General features: G+C 34.9%; 3 protein-coding genes and 1 pseudogene across 5 annotated transcripts; 1 reads left to right on the plus strand and 3 right to left on the minus strand.

Annotated features, from left to right (window-relative positions):
• Positions 1 to 17: 17 nt before the first annotated feature.
• LOC102662778 (uncharacterized) lies at positions 18 to 2,682 on the minus strand (annotated as a pseudogene).
• An 89-nt stretch (positions 2,683 to 2,771) lies between these two features.
• LOC100802056 (receptor-like protein kinase) lies at positions 2,772 to 6,990 on the minus strand. The gene is made up of 2 exons (XM_003555434.5): positions 3,588 to 6,990; positions 2,772 to 3,464 (listed from the first exon to the last, which is right to left on the minus strand). The coding sequence occupies exons 1-2, from the start codon at positions 6,520 to 6,522 to the stop codon at positions 3,151 to 3,153; spliced, it is 3,249 nt and encodes a 1,082-aa protein (XP_003555482.1). The 5' UTR covers positions 6,523 to 6,990; the 3' UTR covers positions 2,772 to 3,150.
• A 132-nt stretch (positions 6,991 to 7,122) lies between these two features.
• Positions 7,123 to 11,424, plus strand: LOC100815584 (7-methylguanosine phosphate-specific 5'-nucleotidase A). The gene is made up of 10 exons (XM_003556267.4): positions 7,123 to 7,282; positions 7,416 to 7,557; positions 7,771 to 7,831; positions 7,942 to 8,074; positions 8,175 to 8,298; positions 8,453 to 8,509; positions 8,633 to 8,729; positions 10,425 to 10,632; positions 10,731 to 10,791; positions 11,118 to 11,424. The coding sequence occupies exons 1-10, from the start codon at positions 7,188 to 7,190 to the stop codon at positions 11,178 to 11,180; spliced, it is 1,041 nt and encodes a 346-aa protein (XP_003556315.1). The 5' UTR covers positions 7,123 to 7,187; the 3' UTR covers positions 11,181 to 11,424.
• A 3,862-nt stretch (positions 11,425 to 15,286) lies between these two features.
• Positions 15,287 to 18,347, minus strand: LOC100527435 (DOG1 domain-containing protein). 3 transcript variants are annotated; one of them, XM_041013033.1, is made up of 5 exons: positions 18,119 to 18,347; positions 17,073 to 17,117; positions 16,837 to 16,982; positions 15,767 to 15,970; positions 15,287 to 15,629 (listed from the first exon to the last, which is right to left on the minus strand). In XM_041013033.1, exons 1-5 carry the CDS (start codon positions 18,213 to 18,215, stop codon positions 15,504 to 15,506), a joined length of 618 nt encoding a protein of 205 aa, XP_040868967.1. In that variant the 5' UTR covers positions 18,216 to 18,347; the 3' UTR covers positions 15,287 to 15,503. The 3 variants fall into 3 exon arrangements, with proteins under 3 accessions (XP_040868967.1, XP_040868966.1, NP_001236051.2); XM_041013032.1 differs by having other exon boundaries at positions 16,837 to 16,988; NM_001249122.2 differs by having other exon boundaries at positions 15,336 to 15,629; positions 16,837 to 17,117; positions 18,119 to 18,281.
• Positions 18,348 to 18,630: the final 283 nt, after the last annotated feature.

The following is an 18,630-nucleotide window of genomic DNA, read 5'->3' on the forward strand; positions in this document are numbered from 1 at the left end:
ATTATCGAAGACATTACCTTCCGGAGGTTAAGTTACTGTGCCTCAATCATTCCCTGAAGAAATAACAATACTTCTACATACAATCTCAATCTCCTTGTGAGTGAATCACAAGAAAAGTTTGGAGCACAACAGCAGTGGAGAAACAGAACCAGAAACTTCATAGTCTTCACTGTCCTAGTATGTTCTGTATGTGGTCTGCAACAATGTCGGCCACAATCTCAGGCGAGAACTGTCATATCATGTCCTCCCTTGCCTTTCTGCCTTTAGCTGTAGCTTCAGTGAGATTATCCATCACATGTCTCATAAGAACCTGAAGTTTATCCTCGGAAGGTTCAGCCCAAAGATGTCCCTTGAATGGACCTTCTGTTACTTCACTCATTCTATCCACAGGCAGTGGATAGCTATTTGTCAAAAATTCAGTTGGTCCTGACCAATTTGTCGCAATAACCTGCAATGCCATTGACATGGCCTCCACCAGTGGTCTCCCCCATCCTCCCCTCTGGAAGGAAGAACCTCGGAAACTTCCTCAATGCTATGTGAGTATCAATCACATGCTCTGGAGCCCAACCACTAACTGGTTCTACCATATCAGAACTCTCCATAAAATCCAATATCTTGTTCCCGAAATCCATGTCAGTATGATAAGGATTTGTTAACAAGTACAAAGCAACCCAATCATCCTTTGAGAATTCCTTCAAGTATGATTTTAACAACACATCCCACCCTTTCCTATACTCCCACTTGAAGACACTTAAAAACACAACTCTTCCTCACACCAGAACCTAAGACAAGTTTAGCTCTCGAAGCAAGATCCAATGGCTTGTACCTCACAGGATCAAAGAACTTCACATCAACAGGTTGAACAATCTTCACCACCTTGGAAGGATCAATTCCACTTTGCACAAATGTAGACTCGTGAAACTCTGTAGTAACCCAAACATAGTCCATTATATTACAGCGTTCCATGTGTTCATCATTCACTCTATTAGTCTCAAACATAGTCCTGCCAATCAGAGACTTGAAATCATGGTAAGAAGATGGAGGGCATGGAAAGGTTTCAGACAGTAGAGGGTACCAAGCACCAGGTTCACTGTGGCAAATCACAATTGTCTCATTCATTCTACATTGATTTTGGTACAACTCAAGTGCCAAGTTCTTCATATCATGTGGCTAACCCTCCCAAAACTCAAGAGATTTTATAGATCACCACGGTGCTCAATTGCCAACCTAAAAGATTGCATTTTTCTGTGGCCATGAAGGGCCAAAACATAGGACCAACCTTCTGAGCTATACCCACCACCTGAAAGAAAGGGGGCCATCCATAGCACACAATGGGAGTGCAAAGAAACTGGTTTTGGGGGGTGAAAAGAGAGACCCAATTGCATGAAAAAGGGGTGGTGGTGATGTGAGGGAGTATTTCAAGTAGTGAACTTTGAAGTAGTTTGTTCTTGTGAATCCCAAATAGATTGCTGCAAAGAGAACCAATAAGGAAAATGTGTGAATTGTAAATTTTCTGAATTTTGATATGAAGGGGTGGGTTGTTGGATTTGGAATAAGATGTTGGTGGTTTGATTCAGATGTATTCATGACAACATATATGGCTGTAGGAATCACATTATGATTATAGAAGGCAGAAAATGAGAGAAATCAAATGATCCCATTTCTAGAGAGAGAAGGAGAATGAAATCTCCTCCCTCCTGGATATTTAGAAATGCTACTTTTGGTGATGATTCACTGCATATTTACTTTTGGTGATGACTCACTGCATATTTAGAAATGCTACGACATGCTTTCAATGCACTCAGATAATGGCAAACACTCCTAGCATTCCATCACACATAAAAGCTTTGGTTTATTTTGAAAATGGGAACACATAAGAGATTCTCATTTTCTCCACCCTCGTGGACCACTGCCTCTTCTCCAACATCCTCGCCGCCCATCACCTAACTCTGATCGGAAATTCTCGACGAAGGTGATGCAGTCGTCGACGACGGGGTTGATGTCGGGGATGTGAGCGACGAGGCCGTCGGAGAAGCTGTGGCCCTGGTGCTGGAGGGCGCAGGTGGCGAAGTGGACGGCAATAAGCTGGAGGAGTCAACTTGACTCGCCAGTGTAACCGTGCACGACGGCGAGGGTTAATAATAATTTTAAGATATTGGAAGCCGCCATAAAACGCAAATCGCAGAACAAAAGAAAAAGGGCAACTGACACCCCACTTCCGGTTATGAACCCCGCAACCGCCGCAGCCCCCACCGTCCCTCCACCTCCTGCCGCCGCTACTCCGACGAAACCTTCTCCGGCTTCATGGCCTGGCTTCATCAGAACAGCGACGCACACACAAAGAAAAGCCTTTAACCTCTTTACTTTAAACTTAGCCTCCAAAAGTATGCAAAGTATCACCTTTAACCTCTTTACTTTAACTCATACTGACTTCATACATACATTCCCTCCAATGCAGAGAACACAAAAGACCACCATTGAAGATTCAACTCATTCCCATTGAACACAGAGGTATGTTTCCCCCATCCTTGAGGCTCAACAAAACCTTCATTTAAAATTTCTATTGCAGTAAATCTCCCAAAACTATAACTCCAAGTTTAGAGCAAAATTAATTACCCAAAGTCATCGTTATAGGCTTATAGCAAAACTAAATAATACGTTTAAAATGTTCTAACTTTTGCATGCATCGCCAGCTGTGAAATATATATATATATATATATATATATATATATATATATATATATATATATATATATATATATTCCGTTTTTTTCTTTGGTAGAACCAGCTGTGAACTATATTTACTGTGTGATTGAATTTCTGTTTCATTCAACTTGAGGGACTTTCGACTCAATCCAATACTCACATTATTTTTCCATTTGTGCATTGGAAAGTGTAATTCTTCCGTTCAACGCCATTTCAACCGATATCCAAACACACCCTTAATATTGAACTCCACCTAATCTCAACATATGTTTTTTTTTTTCCTTTCTATACACAAATAAATGCATGATTGAATAGAACATACACTTTGTGCACTAGAACCAAAACCAGAAGAGGCAAAACATAAATCTTTTCCATGATTATATAAGTTATAAATAAGCCTTAAGCAAACTAGAACATCTTTCTTATGTGGGTTTTTTAGCATCTCTACAAATGCCTGATAACATCCCTCATCGTAGGTCTCTTACGTGGATCCTTTTCAGTGCATCTCAAAGCCACCAAAAGCACCTTGGTAACTTGTTTCATCACTTCAGAATTTGAAATTTCATCAGCCAGCTCTGGATCAACAATTTCATCAACAACTCCCGTTTCCTCCCAGACAGATCTTGCCCAATTAACTATATCCGTTCCTTCCATAAATGATGCATCCAATGGCTTCTTTCTGGATATCAGCTCCAGCAAAACTACCCCATAACTGTATACATCAGATTCCTTACCCTTTGTTGTTGTATAAGCATTCTCTGTAGCATACCAACATTTAAACATGTTATTAGGATAAGAGAATTTGCAAATAAAAGATGCTGTTATGTAACAACAACAAAAACAAAAAGGTGCTGTTATCATATCCAGTGTAGAAGAATTACCTGGTGCTATATAACCAAGTGTACCAGCAACAGATGATAACTGTGTTGAGGTAGAAGGCTGATCTATAAGTTTAGCAATACCAAAATCTGCAATATGAGGCTCCATTTCTGAATCTAGAAGTATGTTGCTTGTTTTGATATCTCTGTGCACTATGACAGGATCACAGTCATAATGGAGATAAGTCAATCCGTGAGCAATTCCAAGTGCTATGTTATTCCGAACAATCCATTCTAAGGAGTATGGTGGATTCTTCTCATGCAAAGCATCATGTAGGCTTCCATTTGGCATGTATTTGTATGCAATTAGACCATAGTTTTCTCTCAACCAGCACCCTTCCAATTTGACTAAATTTCGATGCCTAATCTTTCCAAGGGTTTGAATTTCTCTGGTCATGCTTGAGCTTTTCCCTTCATGAGAAAATACAAACTTCTTTATAGCCAATGTTTTGTCTGGACCTATTGCTGCTTTATAAACAACTCCTTGAGCTCCTCTGCCAATAATATACTCATCATTTAGATTTTCTGTAGCTTCCATCACTTCGTTAAGAAGGGTTGGAGAATCATCTTCCTTAATGATTATGGCTTCTTGCTTAATTTTTCTGATAAAGAATATATATACTAACCACAGCAGCAGAACAACAAATATTGCAGATCCAAGTGCTATCATCACAGTTGCAACTTTACTGAGCTTTTTTGACTTTTTTGAATTTGTGTCACAAGGCTTTAAATAGCTGCTCTCAGTGAAATTCGAGCCACACAGGCCAGGATTGCCCAAAAATGATAAAGAAGAGTTTGGTAATGTTGTTAGCTGTTGTGGCACAGGACCTTCAAAAGAATTATATGAGATGTTGAATTCAGATAATGAACTGAGCCCATCAAGAACTTGTATACTTCCTGTCAAATTGTTCCAAGATAGATCCAGGCTTAGCAGACTCTTCAGGTTTCCAATCTCCCTAGGAAGCTCACCTATCAGCCCAGTAGCACTTAGATTTAGTTCATATATCAAATTCACCAGCTCTCCGATTGATCTAGGAATGTTTCCTCCAAACATGTTTCCACCAAGTTGTAACTCGTTGAGCTTTTTAAATTCTGACAAGAAAGCTGGGATACCACCATTAAAATGATTCTCTGAGAGAATTAAAGCTGTTAATGTTGTCCAGCTCCGAAAACTTGATGGAACCGAACCATTCAAGGAATTGAATCTGACATCAAACTTGATCATTTTGGCACAGTTTGACAGCTGATGTGGCAAAGGACCTTCCAAGTTATTGTGAGAAAGATCCAAAGTCTGGAGATTCTCAAGGTTTCCAAGCTCTGAAGGTACAAGACCCGTCAAGCTGTTCATGGACAAATTTAAAAGAGAGAGATTTGTGCATTTTCCCAAACTTGATGGAATTGCTCCACTGATATTGTTGTTGTTGATGCTCATGTAAGAGAGATTTGGATTAATATAAAAATCAGGAAGAGACCCAGTGAAATGATTTTCTTCAAGTCTCACCCTTGTAAGAGTTGTACACCTTCCCACATCTGGAGGTATGTTACCATAAAATTGATTGACACCCATATTCAGCTTCACCAGTTGCTTTCCAAAACAAAGATTTGGTGGAAGGGTACCAGTGAAATTATTATACATGAAGTCTAACACCACCAAACTGCTATTGATTCCTAAACTTTGAGGTATGACTCCGGAGAACTGGTTGTTAAACAAGGAGATATTCTTAAGATGTTTGAGCTCTGTCATCTCAAAAGGTAGCTCCCCCGAAAGGTTATTAATGTACAGATAGATCTGCTCAAGGCTTTGAATTTTCCATATGCCAAGTGGAATTTCTCCTGTCAAAAGGTTTTCATACAATCTAAGGTCGCGTAATTTACTCAAGTTTCCCAATTCACTGGGAATTTCTCCCTCAAGTTCATTGGAATTCAAACGCAACTCTTCCAGTGCTTTGCAATTACCAATCTGTGGAGGTATTTTCCCAGACAATAGGTTCTCTGGAATGATTAGAAGAGAAAGGTTGGGCATGAGGCCCAAGGTTGATGGTATACTGCCAACTAAGTTACTCCGTGCAGCATAAAACTCCATTAGACCGCTACAATTCCCCAAGCTTGATGGTATACCCCCACTGAAGTTATTGTAAGAAAGACTTAAACTAGACAACTTTTTGCAATTTCCAGTTCCCAATTGAACAGTGCCTCCAAGGTTATTATAATTGAGAAATAACTCCTGAAGATTTTTGAGATTATTTAGACTCTCAGGAATAACTCCCTCTAATTGATTCCTTTCCAAATATAGATTCTCTAAGTTACTACAATTTCCAATGGACATGGGAATTGTCCCTGACAGCTGATTATAAGAAAGATCCAGTGTGACAAGCTTAGTGATATTCCCAACACTTGAGGAAATTGAACCAGTCAAACTGTTGTTGCTAAGATACACTTCTTCCAGGTGATAAATGTCAAACAAGGGTTCAGGAATTTCACCATTCAGCGGATTAGATGAAAGGTCTATATGCTTCAAATTTTGCAAGTTTTTGAAGCTCTGAGGTATTCCTCCACTAAAGTTGTTTACAGAAAGGTCCAAGTACTCAAGCATGGTACAGTTGTCTAATTCTGGGGGAATTTTTCCAAATAGATCATTATATGATAAGTCTATGGTTTGCAAGTGAACCATACGTCCAAGATCAGGTCCTAATTGACCAAAAATAGAATAACTAGTGAGGTTTAGAGAAACCACATTATTGGCATTATCACAATGCACTCCTGCCCAAGATGAGCACGGAGTGGAATCAGACAACTTCCATGTGGAGTTTATGTCACTAGGCACAATAGTCCAGTCCCTCAAGAGGGACAACAAAGCCAACCCATCAGAGTTCAATGCAGAAGCAGCATACAACAAGGCAGACAAATATGAAATCAGCAAGAGATACAAATACCCCATAGCAAGAAGGAATGGGCCACAACAAGGAACCACAAAGACAAATATGATGCTAAGGCAGTAAAGCTTTAAGAGGGAATAAGCACTTAACTTCTTGCAGTTTGCCAGAAGACCAAAGGAAGGTGTTGAGTTGTTTTGGGCTTTAGGCTTTGTTATGGAAACACTTCACTGTACATAGAGAGAAGAAAGATGAGATACAACATACAAGAGTGAGTGCACATGAAATAAGAAGAAAAGGAGGTAGAAGCAGAAAATGTGGAATCTATTTTGCTGCTCTTCATATGAATAGTGCCATGGTTGTCCGGTAATTTTTGGTTTAAGGTATAAATACTGTGGGTATTGTTTTTTTGCCCACTTGCACTCTTTGGTAGTATCAGTTTTTGTTTTCCGTTTATGAATGAAAAGGATTAGTTGCTGACGTTGGAAAATACAAATGTTATGGAAATACTAATAATTTAATTAGAATCTACGTACGAAATGGCTGTTTGCGCGCCATCATAAAAATGATATTAAAAATAATTTCTGTTGGACTAATGCTATTTTTTTAACTGATTTTGTTTTTCTCCAATTCTTTAGGTAACAGCAGTGAGTCACACTTGACGGGTAATATACTGATGATGTATGCCAATTAAACTCGAATTGATTCCACTCACTCACTCTATAATGAAATGAGTCATCGCCTCCAACTTCAAGGCATTTTCGTCACCTCCTTTCGCCAACGCCACTTTTCCTTCTTTTCCCCTTACACTTCCACCACCACAAGGTTCATTTTCTTCGTGCCCTATTTTCTTATTAATCATTTTATAATACTTGTATTGCACATCTATATGTTAAAGTTTGTATTTTTATTTTCCTTTTACAAATTTGTTAATTATTCTGACACTTTTTCGTTAAAGGGTATCGTTTTCTAGTTCTAGTTGCGGGAAAAATTTGCAAATGGAAGAAGTGAAGGTTGCTTCAGACTTGTTGGTGGGTGACCCTGCTTCACTGGAGAAGAAAATTGATGCAATTCGTTTGGGTGGTCCCCAGAAGCTTCAGGTTTTTGCATGCATTTGGTTGATAATTAATTTAAGTGTTGCATTGTGTATTCCATAATTATTGTTTTTTGTGTGTGCTTAATGAATTGGCTCAATGTGATGGCTTAAAAAATGGGTTGCCTTCGAAAAATGGTTTTTTTTTTTTGAGATTTTCCACTTTCCAGCACAATATGTTTCCATTTTTATGATTGTATTCACAGATTCCTGCTACCAGGTGATTGCTGATTTTGATGCCACGTTAACAAAGTTTTGGGTTAATGGAACTCGTGGCCAAAGTATGTTGTTCCCTCAACCTTTTATTTCTCCCTTTGAGGTTTTGATGCAAGAAAAACTGTCTAGGAATTGATATGTATCATATCTCATAGATTCATTTGTACTTTTGTAGCCAGTCATGGTCTTTTGCAGCAGGGTAATCCAGAATATGATGCCAAAAGGCAGCAGTTATATGAATATTACCATCCATTAGAGTTTTCGCCGACTATTGGACTTGAAGAGAAAACGAAGCTCATGGAAGAGTGGTGTGTGAATTAATGGTGGATATATAGGCTCTAAGTTGAACAGTGACATTCAGTATTGGCATTAATGCTTTTTGCTGAAACTCTAAATGTGGTGTATCAGGTGGGGAAAAACACACGGTCTTCTTGTTGAGGGAGGACTTACATATGATTCAATAAGACAATCAGTTGCTAATGCCAACATAGCTTTCAGGGAAGGTGTTTCTGAACTTTTTGAGTTTCTGGAGGTATATTTCCCATCCTTCTTTGGCAGATATAAGTTCTTACATGTTGATATGTTCATTGTATATCAGGTGAATATATGAAATGAAATATATATGCATGAAAATTCAAACATTCAATTGCTGACACTGGTTCCTGTATTCTATTTTTAATCTTTAGGAAAGAGATATTCCTGTGTTAATATTCTCAGCCGGGCTTGCTGATATCATTGAAGAGGTCTGAAAAATCAATTTTGTTTTATGATGGCAAAGTTGCTGAACAGTTTCTCTTCACTCTCTTCTCTATTGTTGTTTATGCCTCTCAATTGCAATGTATTATTGCCTTTTCTGATAATAACAGGTCCTAAGGCAGAAACTTCACAGATCCTTCAAGAATGTGAGGATAGTATCCAACAGGATGGTATTTGATGATGATGGCCGCCTTGTATCTTTCAAAGGTGATTCTGTGTTTCCTACATTCATTAGCTACATATTTGTTGGTTTATCATCTAGCTTTTCATATCCAAATACATCTTTTTAAGGCTGAGGCATTAAATAAGTGCCTTTAGGTTTCACTGTCAATAGAGAGAAGCAAATATATTTATTCATTTATTTATTTCTGTTTACTCCTTGGTGAGTGGGTTGGGTAAAATAACATTGCAAGTTCTATTAACAAAAGCTAACAAACTAACAACTAACATTTGCCGATAAAAAAAAACATTGCAAGTTCTACAGTGGCTCTCACCATGACTGCCTAACAAACACGGAGTACAATGGATGATATGTCACATAGTGTTGGGCGGAAAGTGTTTGATACCTGCAACTTTTATTGCATATTTTGATAAATGTTTATTTGCCTGGGAGAACAGATGGCTAATGAATTTTATCTTATCTCAGTAAATGTTGTTGAATGGCGACACCATTGCCGCCATGCGGAATGGCATGGCGGATGTTTTGCCAACCGCCATAGGCAATTTATGAGTGGAGGCCTGCTATGGTGGCACCATAGGTTTCAATGGCATGTTCATATGACAGAATTTTGCCCTTCTGCCATATTCCGCCATTGGTAACACTGCTCAGTACCTTATTATGTGCTCTATTATACAGGGTTTAATATCATGGGCGGGGGGAGAGTAACAAAAAACTTGGGTGAGCTTATGATTGTAATTTGTAGCATGACAGCTTGCTCAACTAATCCAACCACTATTTTGAGTGTGAACTGGATATGAACCCTGCCTAAGGTTTTTAAAACACTCAAACCTAGATGAAATTCCTTGATTTCCAAAATGTAGAAACTTTGGATACGTGTATTACTGTCTCTTGCAGGGTAACAAATAACATTCTAGAATCTCTAACCTTGGATATCTTCATCATAACACCAATGATACCACTTGTTACTAACGGTTCCAAAAATATATGAAAAGTGACTCAAATGTTGGTTGATTTGGCACTTATTATTAGTAAGTTCTATATTAACTTTCTAGAATTGAATAACATATTGCTCATGCAAGTCATGACCAACAGATGAACTTCTTTTTGGTTTTAATGAATCTATCTTATGCAAATCCAAACTTCTCACATAGGTTAACAAGGAATTCAGCAACAGCAAACTAAAAAAAAACTTGCAGAAATATAAATGTTGCCTTTACTCCCAGTCCCGGAGTCTTGTGAAATTCTACTTTTTCCTTAAACTTTTTTCAATGCTTTTTTGTGTGCTGAACATAAAATTTAAAACAAATATTTAACTGTAACTCTGTAAATTGATATTGGCTTTCATGTATAATTGTGTTTTCTTATGTATGAATATTATAAGTTGGAACATTCCAGCTCATGGCTGAGTTCAAATTTTCAAGTGGTCGTTGAATGGTATTAGAGTATATTGGATAAAATACAATTTTGGGGTGCTTTTAAACCAAAAAAGCTAATGTATCCTGAAGCTTGAAGGCTCCTTGTGATGTGAAGGTATGGAAGAGGGTCATTGTATGCAGCAGTCTTACCTTTGTATATGTAAAGAGGTTGTTTTTGGATTCATACCCATGACCAATCGGTCACCAAGGTGCAACTTTACCGCTGCGCCATGACTTGCTTTGGGGGGCTTTTAATCATCTTGATAAAATTAGTTCTTACTTTTTACTTATAAATTTTTATCACAGGAAAATTGATTCATAGCTTAAATAAAAATGAGCATGCTCTTGATATGGCTGCTCCTGTTCATGAGAGATTGGGTGATATGGATGGTCCTACTGACGACAATTCCTCATTGAAGAAGAGAACCAATGTTCTCCTCCTCGGTGATCACACTGGAGACTTGGGAATGTCTGATGGTTTGAATTATGAGACTCGAATATCCATGGGATTCCTGTAAGTTACGAATCTCTTTGCCAAATTTATGTTCTTCTAATTGCTTGGGTAACACGTAATTAATACAGAGGCTCAACTGTATAAAATTATTGTTGCAGGAATCACAACGTTGAGAACTCACTTAGCTGCTATCAAGAAGCTTTTGATGTTGTTTTTGTGGTAAGTGGATTGGATGGATGGTAGAATATGTTTAGATTCTTTGTTCCTTTAGTATGAGAACAGTCCTGTTATTTTTCGCTTCAATAAGTGCCTCTGCAATTGTGAGGAATAACATCATAGTAAACTAAATTAATGTATTGATGCATGTTCATATGTGATTTGACTTTAGGTGACTACTGTTTACTCTTGCGGTGGTATTTGATGTTGTTAACTGATAACATTTAACTGACATTATATTTCTAACGATTTATGTTCAGTTGAAGTGAACATACCTGGAGAAGGAATGACTATGCAGCTAACTGTAACTTGCATTTTATTACCTGCAGAATGATGCACCCATGTGGGGAGTTATCAAACTGGTCTCTCATATGTGTTTAAGTGGGAGGTGATGTTTCCTGCAATGATGTATTCTTAGCAGTCTCATTCTTTTTTGTTATATATCTTAGGATTCCTCGTTATGAAATTTATTTTACCTATAGCTAAGAAAACCGTGCACAAACTCAACCATTAAAATGTTTTGTTTTACCGAACAATATAAATATAAATTATAAAAATTGACAAATGGAAACATTCAGATATGTATCTGCATGAGCTGCGGTTGTTTTTGAACTGCATATGATCCATTTCTTCTCATTATATGTTGTCTATCAGATTGTTCTCTAGCATGGTTTTGCCTGTCAGTTTTCCCTTACTAGACATGGCTGGTGATAAATTATGCTAGCCCATAATTAATTTTCACTTAATATGTTACATTAATGCTGTAATAATTGCAAGGTACTCGGAACTTTATTTTCTGTTGTCAAGGGTCAGTCCGGTCTTTATGTCTTGGCCTTTCTGTGCTTTTGTGTACATAACCGTTCGGCAGGTTTCATAAAAAATTAGCACACCAAAACATTAACTGCGTCAAGTATGAGACCATCTATGAGAATATGAACTCTGATATTGGTGTAAGTGCTTTGTAAATAAGCATAATCAGTAACTCAGTATTTGAAGCTGTAACGTATATTTGAAATAATTAAAGCGTCTACCTAACTAATGTTCTTATGGCATTGGTTAAGGAGATAAAAAGATAAATCTTTTTGTAGAAATTATAGGATAACACAAAAATAACACTATTATGCATTCCAACAAATTTTTTTCTCAAGTGTTGTTGAAAAAGATTTTTGAAATTTAATTCTTAGAATGTAAAATAATAGATTAGTTGTGACATTATCTTCTATCTTATGCCACTGCAAAAAAAAACATGTACACTTACTTAAATTGCTTCAAAGGTGGTTGTAAAGTACAAGACCAAAGTAAAAATGGAAGAAAAAAGACAAGTTGTGCCTATGATATATACCTTTCCACTAGTGTAATCATCAGAAGAGCTCAGCAGCCTACGATCATGATCAATATCATCTCCACCCTCTTCTCCATGTTTTTTCAGAAGTAGCTCCCCTTTCACCTTGGTAAGTTTCAAACCCGAGAAATCAAAAGTAGAAGCGTGCCTAATAAACAAGGATACAAGTGACATGAATCTTATAAATATAGATAAAGATACAGATAAATTGTAGTTTTTATAAATTGTAAGAGATGGCAAGATCATTATACAATATATACAATTACCATAAAAATATGAATCTTTAATTAAAAGAAAAAAATAATATTTTTAAAATTAACATTAATTAGTAAAATACTATCATTTTTAGTTATTGCAATATTTTCATTTGTATTTAATTATTTGTATATTTTTTTATATAAAATATATTGAGAGTTATTTTGAAGTATCGGTAAAATATCTAACATGAATGCTTGTTTCCCAATTTGGTAGGACAAACCCTGTGTTGTGTTAATTTTGGTGTCTTTAAAATTTTTCTTTTCATTTGAATAACCCCTTCTGCAGAAAGGGTGCAAGCAAAAGGAATGTCTAGAGGTGCGTTTCTTGCTTGAAATGCTCCTTTCAATGGGAAAAAGCCTCAAAGCATGTTTGATAAAAGTGCAAGCAAGGAATGTATAAAGGGGAATTTCACCATGGTTCCTTCATGTTCTAATTCTACTAGCTACCAAGCGTATCCGAGTCCCCAACCCAAATAAAGTTCAATTGTACCCAATGACCACCAAAGAACCTTAAGTGCTGAAACACCTCCAGAAATAATAAAGGCACTGTAGTGTTGTTACTGCTTAAAAGACCAATGATGACAGGCCATGATTTAAAAATATATACATATATGATGAAGAAATTCCAATATGCATAATGCATGGCATGTGTAACAACATAAAAAGGAAATGATATTATTATAATTTAAAATTGAAATAAATAGAAGAAAACAAAACAAAGTGGATATTATACATTTAATAAGGAACTTACATTGGAGACTGTGAACATAACTTCCCATGGATAAAACACGTTCTCCTTATACCTAGTAAAGTTGCACGCATTTCTAAATTCCTGATTCCATTCAACTACTCCTGCATCATTAAGACCCTTTTCTCTGGTGAAATTTCTCTTGATGGAGCGCCTCAATGAGCTCAAGGCCACACCTTTCTGACCATGGAGGCCAACTCATCTTTCTCCATACTTGATGACCCCTCAAGCCTGTGCACTATGAAAACTACTTCAAATTTCTTAGATGAGAGAGGTGGCCATGTAGGCCAACTCATCATCTTCACCACCATTATTGGTTCAAAATTGGAAACTTGCAAGTTCAAACCAAGACCAACAGAAGTATAGTACTGTGGAGAGACCAATGGCAAGGAAATTGTTTTGTGGGGTGGAAAAAAGACTGTTTTAAGGGGTCACATGAACCAAAAGTCTGTATCTTTTCCGCAAAGGTGTCAGTGATTGAGTAAAGTTCACACTCACAGGGTTCTCAGACAGGATGAGAGAGAAGGTAACGTAGTTTTGGAAGACAGTTGAAAACTTTGAGGGTGAAAAAATGAAGGTACAAACAATAATGGGTTTTGGAAATTTTAGAATATATATATAAGGTTTTTTGTTTTGTGACACAGTGACAACAAGATTCTGAAAATCCAAGGGTAGACACTAGAGACAGCTTGATCACAACACACAGTTGGAAATTGGAGTGAGTGGGGTGTAAACCTTTTTCCTCAGAATGCCGGCCTGGCTCACAAACTCTTTCCACCTATGTATGCCTTTTCCCAATTTTACAATTCACTCTTGCTGTAAGACCCCAAAAGCAAAATGACACATGTTGCACTAGTGTACTGTTTTTGGCAATATGTATTTCTTTGCTGCAACTCATGTTATTTGTATTCTTTTTAACCTCATTGATTAACATCTTCCAAGTAACTTTTGTGTCCAATTAAGGATAAATGGGTTTGCTCCAATTGATTTACAAGATTACATAAAACCAAGGTTCCAACTCTACCTTGATTGTGGAGTGAAATGACATTAAGAGAAATGCTAGTCACATACTATTTGGTATTCTTTTTTTAATATTTCTAATGAATGATTAAAGTTGATTAAAAATTATTAATTTTGGTAGATCACACTTTTCATTTAATGTCTCTATCTCCTAATTTAGTAGTGAAATTTATTAAAATTGATAATTTTTAATAAATTTTAATTAATCATAAAGAGAATATTTAAAAAAGAATGTCAGAAAAACGTTTTGATAGCTTTGCTCCATCAAATAGGAAATATTTTCAAAAACCCTCTCAATTGTATATTGAACAATTAAGATTTTACTAATACTTGTGTTAAGTTTTTTTTTCCTCTACATTTTTTCAAAAACAAATTTGTTCTAGATATTGTGGGACACCAAAAGTAAATATTTCTCTCAGAACATATCTTAATTCCTCGTGTTATGGAAAATTGATTTCTTTATCCTAGACTCAATTCCTTTGGTAAGTGTAGTTAAGTATAATCTTATTTGTTATTAAAACTCATTATTTTCCCGAGATTTCATGATAACTCCTACAAATGATGTTAGTAATGGAGGTAATTATTTTTTTATTCATAAATAAAAAAAATTTGCTTTACTTTGTGACAATTATTTAATCAATTCATTTGTTGATAATGCAACTACAAGGCCATGTGGGCAGGGACTGGTAAAATTGATCATTCCTTCATATTATTTTTTTTTTCATCTAAAATTCTCATTTTCTATCTAAATAATTTGGAATTAGTGAATTTAAAATATAAAATTATTTTAAAAGTTTAGAAGTGAGAAATTTAATAAAATTTGAAGAATCTTTGTAGGATGTAGTATTAATATTTGAAAAGGGGGAATTTTGATATTTTTTAGGTGAAATTTGATTTTTGATCGGTAAGTATTGAGTAAAATAAGTTCTAAAACAATTTAATCAATTCATTTTCCGAATATTTTGGGTAAAATGAGAATCTGGAAGTTTTAGCTGAGTCGGAAAAAATTCCTTGTGCATGAAGATCAAAGGACATGAACACAAACAAAATACATCACAAAAAGAAATGATGAAATATATGAATTTAACGCAAACACCTTTTACCTACATCCATCCGAACATCTAAACAATGTTGAATATCTCAAATTTTAATTTCAAATATATAATAAATCACATTTATACTCTATTTAATAATGTCAAAATAACAATACACCGCTATCTTGGCAAAACTACATACAATTATAGTAACCTAAGCAAAGGATACATGCACATTGATCCGATGCAAAGTTTATTTGTATTATAATATAGTATGGTCTCATTGTGATGAACGGAAGCATGATGGATGATGCTCAAAGTGAGCTCCAAGGCTGGGAGTTATAGAGGCATTCTCCGAAGGCAAGTAAGAATTCAGCATACTGACAAATTGTAAGGAGACGAGATAATTGATACAAGAATTGCTGGCGAACATGATTGGCCTATTGTAACAAGAAACCGTGTCAGAAACAGTGTTAATAGCAAAATAGAGAACTTATACCAAAAAAACATATTAACATATATAATAGATCGAGAAATTGGATTCTCATGATCATGCATGTGTGTGCATGCATATTACCTGCTTTAAAAATGACATTTGTTGTGAGACACACGTCAGTTTTAATGCTTTGTCACCAGCTGCTGTTGCTTTGTCAAGGTTTTGCTGGAGTTTTTCCATGCCTTGTGCAAGAGCATCTTCTGCTTGTTGACAGGATTGTACAAAACTAAAAATATCAGAAAGTTGTTGCTGGGAGCATGAATGCTGAACTTGAGGCAGAATAGCCTGGACCCAAAGCACACACTTAGGGAACATAATTGTGACAATAATGTTTGTATCCTAAAAAGTAAAGTTAATTAAGGAGTTTAACTAGGAAAAAATTGATGAACGAGTGACAATATAACAGTTAAGAAATAGAGAAAATACTCTATGCATAAATGATGTAAAGAGTTTTTACATTAGCAATGCCCATGACCATAACCATTTTTTATTACAACCTTTATAATAATCATTTTAAAAATTATATCCATCATAATTTTTAATTGATTATTTTTTATTCTAACAATGCATAGAAATTGTTGTATGTATAATACGACCAAAAAATATTGAAAGTAAACAAAAACCATGCACATGTGAAGGTCCAAAATGGAAAAGTGAAAATTAACAAGATGCAAATATGATTAAATTTATATTAACTTCTAAGCTTCAAGCTTATGGGTTAATTTGCTTAATTTTTTTAAAAAATTTTGTTTATATAATTTTTTTAAAAAATTATTGTTTATATAACATTTAAAAAAACAGATAAAAGTTACTTATTAAGAAAAATAAAAAAAATATTTATTTTAAATAAAAACAGTTTAGATATATACATCACGAAATCATAAAACGTTATTATATTTAAAAAAATACTTATTTAAAAAAAACAAGCTTAAACAAACTATGTATTTAATTCATAACTTACATAAAGCTTTTTATAATTATTTTATATAAAAAGTTTAATTTATTTTACATCATTAATTTTCTTTATTTTTCCTTCTACAAATATTTGTTAAGAAGTTTATCTAAACTAATTAACTAGGTCAATATCTTTTTTTCTTTTTATTTCCCCCACCAACCAATTACATTTTATTTTTAAGTATAACAAGCATCACCTGAAGCAATTGAGAAGGGCGAAAGCCTCCAATCCACAACAAATTGCGTTCAGCTGTTGTGCACCAAATAGCAGAAACAACACTGAAGACATCTAAATTTGCAGCACTTGTTTTCATCTCGAAGAGTTCAAAATAGTGCTTCATGACTGTGTCTATGAGAAACAGTAGTTTGTCATCAAGAACTTGATCATTATGAACATTTAAAGCACTCCGTATCTCAGAAATAAGTCTCTTACGCTTTTCTGACCAACGTCCATAGTTCATCACAAATGTTGTGTTTCCTGCGGAATTCTTAACTTCAGTTGGTTTTATATGTTACACAAGAAATAAAGGAAGTAAATAATTGGGAGAAAAATTAATATAAAATTGTCCTTATTTTGAAAAGAAAAAATATCTTGATATATTTGATATAAACATGTCACTTCCCAAGCCATGCCATATTCAACTTTTTTTATTGATAAATATTAATTTATTAATTTTATTAGAAAATGTCAATTAAGGAGATTTGAATCCACCATATCTTTCTCCTTCCTTCTCCCTTCACCTTTTATTAATCATTGGACCAATCTTATATTTCTTATGCCACCATTTTTTAAATAATAATAATAATAATAATAATAATTATCATTATTATAATAAACATCCAAATAATAATTTAACACCATCAATGAGTCATGAACACTTAATATCACATCCAACCTAACGTCTTGGTACATTAAATCTGCATCCATGATATGAAACTATAAGTGAACTATATAAACTATAAGTGAGATTAGTTTTCAATCATTTTCAAGAATATATTTTATAAAAATCGAATTTAAGTTCTCTCCTACAAATTTAATGTGGGTTATCAACTCATTTTCACAACTCATTTTCACTCACTGGATTAAATTGCACAGGATTGTTCTAGTTTAATTATAAAATAGAATCCTTCATATTTTTCTTTTCTTTTCTCTTCTAAATATTTTGATCAAAGAATAGAGTATTCAAGACCCCACAATAAGAATATCAATTCTGAAGATGAATTTTAAATATCTGGCAACAAAAGATATCAATTTATTTTAGGTAATAATTAAGGATACCAATTTAAAAATTGAGTTGGCATGTCTAGTGGAAAAGTCCGACTAAAGTATATGTGGAGTAGCAAATAGAATTGAGGAGTGACAAAAATATCTATTTTGCAATTTCTTCCTAATATTCCTTTTTTTTTACCTCAGAACCAAACATACCTTGATTTTTTTTTTTATGTCAAGGACAAGATTAACTTTATATTTGTTCTTACCATCAATTCTGAAGGTGTATCCCTGCACATTAACCTCATTCCTTGGTTTATTTGCTAGGAACCTGCTGCTCTGGTTTAACTGGTTAGATGAACTCATGTTTTTCTTTGAACTGATAACACTAACAGAATGGCAACTAGTTAGCACTCAATTTCATAATGAGTTAATGAAAATGGTATGAAGAATGAAAGGTGTATATATATATCACCTAAAGGAAAAAAGAGACCACTATTCACCAAGAATGACACCTATGACAGTGCAAGGTTTTTGTCCTTATTTCTACCTAACTCAAATAAAACACCCCATCACCCACTTGTCTATAAAAGGGATACACGACATGTATTATTAACCATTTCATGTCATCATACATTTCTTAGATTTATTGAATATTTAGGAATTTCCAACCTTTAACTACTCATCTTGGTGTACTTTTGGCCTTTCAAAACATCATGGGACAAAAGTACTGATGTGGAAACTATATAGTATGTATCATGATTTTTTATACCAATTCCAT

This window comes from Glycine max, chromosome 20 (assembly GCF_000004515.6).
Source record: "Glycine max cultivar Williams 82 chromosome 20, Glycine_max_v4.0, whole genome shotgun sequence".
NCBI lineage: Eukaryota > Viridiplantae > Streptophyta > Magnoliopsida > Fabales > Fabaceae > Glycine > Glycine max.

What these genes read in the sequence shown, in the direction of transcription:
- LOC100527435 (NM_001249122.2), bottom strand. Translation starts at nt 18,215, where the DNA reads ATGAGTTCATCTAACCAGTTAAACCAGAGCAGCAGGTTCCTAGCAAAT. An exon ending in GCCCTTCTCAATTGCTTCAG is followed by an intron (nt 15,971 to 16,836) that starts GTGATGCTTGTT and finishes CTTTGGGTCCAG; the next exon opens with GCTATTCTGCCTCAAGTTCA. An exon ending in AAATGTCATTTTTAAAGCAG is followed by an intron (nt 15,630 to 15,766) that starts GTAATATGCATG and finishes TTGTTACAATAG; the next exon opens with GCCAATCATGTTCGCCAGCA.
- LOC100802056 (XM_003555434.5), bottom strand. Translation starts at nt 6,522, where the DNA reads ATGGGGTATTTGTATCTCTTGCTGATTTCATATTTGTCTGCCTTGTTG. An exon ending in ACTTGGTTATATAGCACCAG is followed by an intron (nt 3,465 to 3,587) that starts GTAATTCTTCTA and finishes GGTATGCTACAG; the next exon opens with AGAATGCTTATACAACAACA.
- LOC100815584 (XM_003556267.4), top strand. Translation starts at nt 7,188, where the DNA reads ATGAGTCATCGCCTCCAACTTCAAGGCATTTTCGTCACCTCCTTTCGC. An exon ending in TACACTTCCACCACCACAAG is followed by an intron (nt 7,283 to 7,415) that starts GTTCATTTTCTT and finishes TTTTCGTTAAAG; the next exon opens with GGTATCGTTTTCTAGTTCTA. An exon ending in CTTTTGATGTTGTTTTTGTG is followed by an intron (nt 10,792 to 11,117) that starts GTAAGTGGATTG and finishes TATTACCTGCAG; the next exon opens with AATGATGCACCCATGTGGGG.